Below are 10,484 nucleotides of genomic sequence, written 5' to 3' on the forward strand. Positions count from 1 at the left end.
TTGGGCCGGCCGGCTAGCGGCGGATGCCAGCTGCGTGAACCGCATGTAATCGTGAATCGAACCGTGATTTATCAGACGGGAGAAGCTGCTGGACATACTACTGCGTAATAAGGTGATCGGTGCCACGGAGGAAGGACCGATCGGTCGGGGCACGATCGAGGCCGGGCGGCCGCGAAGCGTCTCCTCGGCGGAGGAGAAGGACGAACAGGACGAACAGGACTGGCCGGGCAGACAGCAGGAGGACGAAGAGGATGACGACGACGTGGACGGCGAGAAGGGGACCGCCCCGTTCACGGAAAAGATCGATCGATTCGCGATGGAGAACGGTAGCAAGCTCTCCGGACCGGTCACCGATCTTTAGGAGGTCCTGCAACGGCTGATTTTCTTTCGATCGATGATTTATTGCATTCTCAAGACTAAAACGGGTCTGGATCACTGATCGATCTTTTAAGTGGTTCGGAAGACCTTGCCGTGTGTTTCAGGATTGAAACTCCCGGTGGTTAAGCACATTCGATAGCTTATGGAGAGGTATAGAGAGGGTCGCGAGGTGTTAGGCTGATTCTCTGAAGTATTCCGAAAGAGCTTCGTCCGACAGGGATCGAGGGTGCAACAAGTTTGCTGGGTCAGTCACTTATTCGGAGTTTGTTTTAGGCAGCGTGTTCGCGCACTTTTGGGGATTTAGTTTTGTATAGGTTCTCTTGGCGGAGGTCTTGGAAATGGTGGCTGCAGATTTTTGTTGACACAATGCCAAGGCACAATGCTGATCATTAGAGATTAACGATAATTTGTTGAGAGTTGTTCGGAGAGTTCGTTCCATTCGTGAATAACGTTGCTGGACGCGAATAATTAGAAATTCGAAAATATGCCTGTGACAGGTTTCTATTAAATTCGTAAAACTCACACGGAGTGCAACTGTCGATTTACTTTTGTTTATAAATATTTTAGATTTATCGAGCGAGAGTTAGAGCTATTCCGTAGCATCGAGATATTTCAATTGATCGATCAGCCTGCCCATTCCGAATACGAATAGTTTCTTACCTGGGCCAGAAGTAATTATGACACTTATGATCTTTCTATAAAATATGAAATCGTTGCTTCATTCGATATTATCCAATGAAAGTGCATATAATTATTGTTTCGCGGCAACATACACAGCTAAATGTTGGGTAATAAATTTGTTATACGAAGTTGTCTTATATAAATAGAAGCTCGTGTAATTACAGACGGATAAAACCAAATGGTCTCTAGGTACAAAAGAATCATGTTAGTTTTCCTTCGATGTACTTAATATTTTCCTCTCTAGTTCCGAGTAGCAGATAATTTGAAACGAGCATTTCTTTTGTAGCTTAATTTTTTTAATTCTTAACGTTACCAGCAATAATCGAGATAGGACTGTTAAGAATGTAAGATAATGAAGATTATTGAAAATAGAAACTTGACAGTTTGAATCGCGTAAAGAAGTGCATTTAGTTATATTGTAACGTAATTCATAGTTCTACGTATAATATACATATTCATATCATAGTAGCAATAATGATAACAGTAGTAATAATAATAACAATAACAATAATAATAATAATAATAATAATAATAATAATAATAATAATAATAATAATAATAATAATAATAATAATAAAAGTAATGTATATCTATTTGAGCGACTTGTATTGTCAGTTGCACTTGCTTAATCACTTCGAATTTCTAGTTGAAACTTTATGTATATAACTTCTATTTATGCTTCTATATTAATGAAAGCGAAAACAAAACTGATCCTTTGAAGTTTCTAGGTCAGGCTCTTCCTTAACACTAGATTTGCGAAGCATAAAAAAGCAGCTGATATATACAGGGTGGGGCATTTTAAACAGGTCATCTGGATAACTCGCTTGTTTTTGAAGATAGGAGAAAATGCATTAGACCAAACTTACTTGGTATCGGGGGGCTCATAATCTGGCATTATCAATTTTTCTGTAGGTGGAGGCGTCAAGGAGATATGAAGGTCAATTCTGTTTTTTTAAAATGGAACAGTAAGTTTTTTTACTTACATTCTGATAGAGTGTTTCAAGGCGAATACAATGAACTATTTTATGAAGGTCATTCAAGGTCACCCAAAGTCAACTGCAAGAGAAAATAAATTGCCTCGGAGTACTTTTCGAATACTTGTGTATCACGTGTGTGTATTACGTGACATGGGTCACAAAAGATAAACAAACATTCAGTCACATTGTACGCTTATCTGTATCCTCAAACATTATTGGTAATTTTAAATTATCTGTTTTAGAAAATAATTTGAAGAAAAATTCAGAGATTTATACATTTCAGCGAAGGATTAGAAATGTAAATATTTCTGGACTTTTCGTACTAAATGTCGTATGGTCATAGTGTTGTGGTCGTTGCATTGGACTTGATCTTAGCTTTTACATCATGACGATAAAAATTGCACACAGGTAAATAGATGACATTATTTTTTTATTAGATTTATAAACAAATTTGTCTGATTATTTGTCATTTTACTGTATTTTAGCTTTGCTTTTCTGTGTCACTTTGGGTAACCTCGAAACACTCTATCAGAATGTAAGTAAAAAAACTTACTGTTCCATTTAAAAAAACAGAATTGACCTTCATATCTCCTTGACGCCTCCACCTACAGAAAAATTGATAGTGCCAGATTATATATATATATGAGCCCCCCGATACCAAGTAAGTTTGGTCGAATGCATTTTCTCCTATCTCCAAAAACAAGCGAGTTATTCAGGTGACCTGTTTAAAATATATATATGTATATATATATTGAATAAGTAACTCATAAATATATCTTTATACTCTGAATAATCGTAAATCAAAAAATTAGTGACCCGTCATTTTGACGGGTTCTGTAAATCTAGTGTTGAAGGTATGAAAGAATTCTAATGTTCTAAACGACATAGAAACAATATCAGATGTCATAAAAATCAGTAGCTACAGTTTTCAATACCTTTAACAAGGGAATCATTCCGCATAATCTGTATGATCATTGGACTAGATAGAGTTTAAGACGTTCCAACGATTATCAATAATTACAATAGTTATTAAGCTTTCTGGGTCAGGTTCCCTCTCTCTCTCTCTCTCTCTCTTTTTCTCTCTTTGGAACTCGTATCGTATCTTCGGTCGAATTTACATCGATCTTCTAAGAAGAAATGAATATACTTGGAGTCATTGGTTTGAACATCTCGGGTACCCGATTTTTGGCTATAATATTTGGCTAATATCTTTTGATTCGGGTCCCGAATATTCGCGATTCGTTCAACCTACAAAGATCGCGATACCTAATTTCGAAGCTCCACGCAGCTGAATTGTTTCTCCGTTCTCTTTTCAACGATCCTTGAGTTCGATTACACAGAACGAACGCTAGATTCGACTTAGCAGAGCCTTCGCTTTAGACCGTAGCCGCATAAGTATGCATAAGAACAGTATCCTCCACATGTCCAGTGAACTAACTCGCGTGCACAATTCATTTGCAACCTTGCCTGTGATCGTCCAATTCGATCCGATGTTTCTCAAAATATGGTTTAAGTTAAGTGGTTTTTACCTGGTCCTGTTAAATTCGAACACGTGCCTGTCCAGTTCACCGGATTCATTGATCAGATTCGCCTGCCTTCCCTAGCGTAAGTTTCGATTCCGATCGAGAGCTTTAAAACGATTATTCTGCGTAGGTTAACGCGTTGCAGATCACCTCCAACAGATGCAGATCCTAAGCAATACAGGATGATCCAAAACCGAGAGCCATCTTTTGAAGATCAAACTATCTTAAATAACGTTTAATAATCTTGTTGACGATGTTAATCATTATTAACGGATACAGTGGAACCGAGGTAACGTGGACCGAGACGAGACTATCTTGGGTTATCGAAGATTCGGATGATACGGAAGAACCGACGAGGGTGGCGCATAAATCCCGAAACAAAGCCCAGAGAAATATTTTGATAATGTTGCGCGTATATTTGACTTGATTAATACGATCCAATCGAGTGACGAGTTTTGTAAGTTTTTTGTGTGGAAAATCAGGTTACACGCGTTCGTTCAATTCTGCATCGTCTGCAGATGCAGCATCCTCCTACTGTTCGATGTGTGACAGAGATTTTTCAATGGCAGCTAGATCATTTACTATGCCGATATCTTCTCGACAAGCTCTCTGTATATTTCATAATTCTTCCTCATAATTCTTATTTTTTTGTTCATTTACAATATTTACGATCACATCACGTCCGTTATTTCCTGATTCTCATTTCTCACGATCCCCTCTTTGACATCTTTGGCATTAAAAGGGGAAGTTTGTTGATCATTTCTAGTACTTCGTCTTCTGTATTTTGGTCACTATTGACAACAGCTTCTTCGTCAGAATTTTGCTGCAAGATTTAATAACGGTGTGGAAGATTATAACAAATGGTAACAATAAATCAATATTTTGGTATTACCAATGGTATGGTTACCAATAAATTGGTAACAATACCAAACAATATACCAATCTGCCAACCAGTAAATGATATATTCGATGTTTATTTTCGTAAGATTAACAATAACATCTTTGCCAATCATTTTCTAATCGGATAGGATAACAGGAAACCGATTCGAATAACCGAGACTCTGTTCAAAGTATACCTCGGATAATAAGGAGCCTCGGTTGAATGGGGTTCGCATAACCACGGTTCCACTGTACACTCACACATCATTTATTATTTTATCATTAGCTTAACCTTTTAGGCACGACGCGCCACTATAGTGGCTTCCGCGGATATCATCTTTTAGAACGACACGCCACTATAGTGGCTTTCGCGGATGTCATCTCTCTGGACGACGCGCCACTATAGTGGCTTGCTCTAGTAGCTCACTCGCTCATCGTTTGAACCAAATAATCGTCTTCACATGCATTGTTTCACACTTCTTTTGTCTTCACATCGATTTACAAGACAGTCTACAGGATGTCCCAAAAATGTCTCGCAATTCGGAAATGGCGGGTTTCTCGGATCATTTGAAGCAACTTCTTCCTTTACAAAAATGTTCTCCGAGGCACCGTTAACGAGTTATCAACGAAAAACAGTGACCAATAAGAATCGAGTACGGCTGACGCGAGGCGGCCCAGCCAACCAGCGCGCGAAGCCCAGTTCCGCTCATTGGCTCGATCGCCTCGCGCCAGCCGAGCTCGCCTCTCATTGGTCACTGTTTTTCGTTAATAACTCGTTAACGGTGCCTCGGAGAAAATTTTTGTAAAGGAAAAAGTTGCTTTAAATGGCCCGAGGAACCCGCCACTTTCGGATTGCGAGACATTTTTGGGACACTCTGTATATACAGACAGAATATACAGTATCAGATTCTGTACGGTACACATCAGACTCCGCCGTCCAGAGAAGTAGCCTCGCGCAGAATTCAGCCGTATCTAAAAGGTTAATGAATTCTTCGGATTTTATATCGACATTCGCAATGTCATAATACGCAATGGCTTCGGAACACACATGTATAAAATGTCGTCCGAGTCATTACTCAACAATTTCCCATTCGTTACACAACAATGAAATTCCAATAGATTACAATTCCCCTTATCACTCGCACTATCCATCTTGAAATCGTGTTAGCGTAATTCGCGTAGGTTCTTCGTGGTTCCCGAAAATCCGTAGTTTTTTAATAGCAAGAAATATATTTTTTTATGGACGTAGTAGATTAAACACCGACACTGTACATAAGGAACACGTTCACCGATCTTTTTGTCCCGGTGGAAATTCTGTTCTACGAACGAACTATACGAAATCGTATGTTTCAACTGACAAGAGAACGTTTGCGTGTCATACTTGTCTCAACGTTTTTAACTTATCTTTTTTCTTCATACATCGACGATTCGAATTTTTCTTTACCGGATACAACAAATCTGTTCCGCGGGCAAAAGGATTAACAAAATCGCACCTGGTAGACAACGTAGTTTACAGAATTTTTACTATCTTATTTAATCAAATAGTTAAGAGCAAATCGAATATATATATATATATATACATACACAGGGTGTTCCAAAAATGTCTCGCAATGCCGAAATGGGAGGTTCCTGAGGTCATTTGAAGCAACTTTTTCCTTTGCGAAAATTTTCTCCGAGGCTTCGTTTACGAGTTATTAACGAAAAACACTGACCAATAGGAGGCGAGCTCGGCTGGCGCGTGACGGCGCAGCCAACGAGTGCGCGGAGTCCAGTTCCGCTCACTGGCTCGGCCGTCTCGCGCCAAATGATCTTGCCTCTGATTGGTCACTGTTTTTCGTTAATAACTCGTAAACGAAGCCGCGGATTGCATTTTCGCTAAGGAAAAATTTGCTTCGAATGACCTCAAGAATCCCCTACTTCCGGATTGCGAGACATTTTTAGGACACCCTGTATATATATATATACGCGTAATATTTTAACGTACAGCATCAATTTTTCTAGGATTAAACAACTCGTCGCGAAGATCGTATTTTCGTAACAAAATAATGTTCCTTGTTTCAGCATCATTCGAACAAATTCAAGGATATTTTCTTTCTATTTTTGATACCCCATTCACGAGATTAACAGGGTTTGTTAGTTGTAAAGAGCATAATTGCAAAATCCAACGAACAATTTCGTTCTCATCGTAGTTCCCGAAATCAATCAGGAGATCATTTGTTTATAATAACTTCGCTCCGAAGTGTTTCAAAGTTCGGAAATTTGATTCTCCGATTATCTTCGACGATTTTCGGTCAAGATACATCAATACACAATTCGCTATTTTGCTGATTCAGTGATGATAAAATAAAACATACAAATTCGCTTTTACGTCCCTTATTTTATATCTTTCAAGTTCAAAATTTTGTTGATATCCGATCAAATCTCATGCGCTTCTAAGAAATAAGATAACAGATAATGTATATTTCATTGATAATGTTGCATTTTAAAGGAATCCGATTTACGAACCAAATAGAAAGAAATCAAACGATTTGGGGTATCTGATGAACGAACATGAGCTTTTTTTCAGACTGGTTAGCGCATGAGGTTCAACGAAATAGTGAATTATTAATTGGTAGATCTGTTCTAATCGAGATCCGGTTCTATTTTCGTAAAATACCGTATTCAGCCGAATCGGCCTATTAACGGCGCGATTAATTAGTTTCTTAAGCATCTCCGAATTGTACTCTACCGATAAGAATGAACATTGTCCAACGTACGAGCTGATGACGCGCGCGCGGTCCAGCGATTCGTCGACGATAAATACTCAATTGATTTGGCCGTATTAAATGTTGATACGAATTGATTTAGCCGTATTAAGGTGTTCGCAATTAATTCACACGCGGTGAATGTTTAACCGATTAATGTTTGCGGAAAGATTGGTAAAAAATGGTTCAGCTCGGACGGGAATAAACCCGTTTACGCGCGGTGATCTTTGATCGAGCGTTTCCCGTATTTAATTTCAGTTTGCAAAAATTAACGAACGGCGTTTAATTTGCGTGCCGGACACTCCGGCGGCCGGCCGATTGTTTATTCGAGTTTTCATAATTGACTTTTTATTCAAATTTTATCGGCCGAACGTGGAGATTTTTCACTCAATTTGCTGATCAGTGTTGCGCGTATAATCTCCGGCACGCATAAAATCACGGTCCGGAACGGCAAATCATTTCCGCCCCCGTATGCATTATTATTTTCCTTTATTTTAGTATTTTATACAGTCCAAATCCTTCACGATGAATAAATATCCATTGATCCCTGTCAATAAACGCTTAACAATCCGGCATATCCGTGTAACACGTATTCATCGATTGCATCTCGATAGGCGAAAAGGGAGAAACAGATAATTTGCCAAAAGCTTATAATGTAATCAATCAGATTAATTATTCGGCGGAGCGTCGACGGGTTCGTCGATGTCGTTGTACACGCCGTTATCAATTTCGTAGATTAAGAATAACTCCTATGATACGTGTACTTAACATGGTACTTACACAATTACACGATCCGAGGCAATTATAATTCGCGCTCTTGAACGCATCGTTTACACATTGTATCTAATGTGTATCGTAAACGTAGACTGTGGAGTTATGTGCAAATTTTGTTTCGTTTGATTTGCTTGAAAAAAAGAAAAAGAAAGAAAAATAGAAGAACGACGGTGAAACCTGTTAAGGTAACTAAAAAGGTTCTAGTGGTATTTGTAACTGTTATTCCAACAGCTTTTACAAGCTGAGACAATCGTGCGCAGAATTCGCAATATATTGGGTTGGCAACTAAGTAATTACCGATTTGTTCAATGAAATAAAAAATTTTTTTTACTTGGAACGAAGTTTAATCTGTAATGTATTTTCCATTTTGTTCGACGACCTTTTGCCATCTCTCTGACAACTTGAAAATTCCACGCTCGTAGAAAGTCTGATCCTTTTCGGCCAAAAACTGAGTTAAGTGAGATTTTACAGCGTCGTCGTCATTCAAAGTTTTACCACGAAGGGAGTTGTCCAGGGATCGAAATAAGTGGTAATCCGATGGCGCGAGATCAGGGCTATATATGGTGGGTGTAACATCAATTCCCAAGCAATATCCATGAATTTTTGCCGAGTGGACAAAGACGTGTGCGGCCTAGCATTGTCCTGCTGGAAAATGACACCTTTACGATTGACCAATTCTGGTCGCTTTTCCTTGACCGCTGCGTTCAATTTGTCCAGTTGCTAACATTCACGGATAATAAAAAATAACATAATAATAATAATAATAATAATAATTTTATAATACAACATTTACGGAGATATCATAAAAATGGGAGTGAGAGACACCTATAACTGAAATCGGCAATTAGTTAGTTGCCAACCCAATAGCAGGGTTGGGAAATTCGAAAATCGAAAATTAGAAACCTTATTTCTCATTGAATGCATCTATATTGTATTGCGAGGTGTACATACAGGGTGTCCCACCAAAGATTCAACGATCAAATGCTTCCCTTATGACGTGTATAATATGAGAAATGTCTCGAATGCACTCTAATCTTTGCTTTCCTGTAAACATGTGCTTTATTTTGCTACATAATGCAATTAAAAATGTCGATCCCCATATTCGATGAGAAGTACCGGCAGTCTACAAAATATTCGAGGAGAACGATCGCAAGACACTGTTCTTTCGAAACATTTCTCACGTCATTAAAAGTCAAGAAGATAATCAGATGAAATTATTCTTCGCTCATCTACCGACACGTTCTTTTGTGCTGCTATTTCTGCTAGAACATTTTTGGTTTCCCGATATTTCCACTGATAATAACAAAAAGCTATATCCATTATTCGGGTCTTGTTAACCCCTTGCCGTGGCATTATCTGAGCAGTTATAATGATTCGAACTTTTTCAATTATAATGATATTTTCTGGGAAGAGAAAAGAATTTCTCTGGAATCCATAAATATTGACGACAAGAGAACAGAATTTTCTTACGACTTAAAAGAACAGAGCAACGTTTTATACCTAAGAGGATATTCTTAGAAATCTTCATCACGAGGTCGGACTCTTCAAAGTACAAACGGCAAGGGGTTAATTATGTTGTTCGATCGTTCACGCACCGAAGCGCAAAATCGACAGTCTACTTGTCAGCTTATCTCCAAGTGCCATTAACCGCGTGATGCTCAGGTTTCCATTGAACATTTTCTACTACATCAAAGCGATACAATAAAGTGGTAGCGACGTCACGGTAAAAGTGCCCTTCGTACAGCAAACTGTTATCGCCGTGTGATTGTCTGGAAGATATTTACGACGAGGTTATAAGTTTAAGACGGGGATAGTCTTATAAGGGGGTGGTAGCAACGTTTGCGTTACACGGTCGTCGGTACGCTTTTACAATCGGCGGTGTAACAGTTGTCGATGGCGTGTTGCAGCGAATCCAAGTCGAGTATTAAACGCAGGTGAATAATGGCGTGAAAATTTAACGACACTTCTCAAACGATTTGTTTAAACTAATAAGCAACTGTATATTCTTGGAACTTTAAATAAAAATACATGAGCCCATGTTGAACAACCTCCTTCGTTGCCTTTCTTTATTTCAATAACGATTCTGTAAAATTAGATTTTTTAATAAAAATATAACCTTGATTAATTTAAAATAGGAGTGTTGTCAATTATGAGGCATTTTTATTATCTCGAATTATAATAGATCTTTAATTTAAGTAGAAATTCAAAATGTGATATATTTAATTATAGTGTTGGCGAAATTCTTCAAGAAATCCTGCACATTCATCGCAGTGACATACGTTTTAATGAGAAGAATGTTTTTAAAATGTTGGTTAAATTGTCTGAAAAGTTTCGAACAGAATCGCCTTTCTTAACTATACTTTCTTAAAAGAGTAACAAGTACTTCATAAAACGAGAAAAAAGGAAGAATATTACCTGCATGAAAATACTTAAAAGTAAAATATCTACGAAAACAAGTATAATTTAATTATCCAAATGAAATATATTAATATTATTAATAATTATAGAAATTAATTGTAGAACTGCCC

The 10,484-nt window shown here is 38.1% G+C and overlaps 1 protein-coding gene across 5 annotated transcripts in view; it reads left to right on the forward strand.

Annotated features, from left to right (window-relative positions):
- Positions 1–10,007, forward strand: part of LOC117224742 (uncharacterized) — a 30,703-nt gene extending 20,696 nt beyond the window's left edge. The window contains exon 7 of one of the 5 annotated variants that reach the window (XR_004491319.2): positions 3,690–3,768. Coding sequence is in view for 2 of the 5 variants with exons in the window: in XM_033477858.2 (XP_033333749.2) it covers positions 3,690–3,731 (42 nt within the window). In the remaining 3 variants the exon portion in view is untranslated. Of the gene's footprint in view, positions 1–75; positions 245–3,689 lie in introns of those variants that run through there. The other 4 variants (XR_004491318.2, XR_004491320.2, XM_033477858.2 and 1 more) reach the window with 4 other exon arrangements.
- Positions 10,008–10,484: the final 477 nt, after the last annotated feature.

The sequence above is a fragment of the Megalopta genalis genome, unplaced genomic scaffold (assembly GCF_051020955.1).
Source record: "Megalopta genalis isolate 19385.01 unplaced genomic scaffold, iyMegGena1_principal scaffold0020, whole genome shotgun sequence".
Taxonomy (NCBI): Eukaryota; Metazoa; Arthropoda; class Insecta; order Hymenoptera; family Halictidae; genus Megalopta; species Megalopta genalis.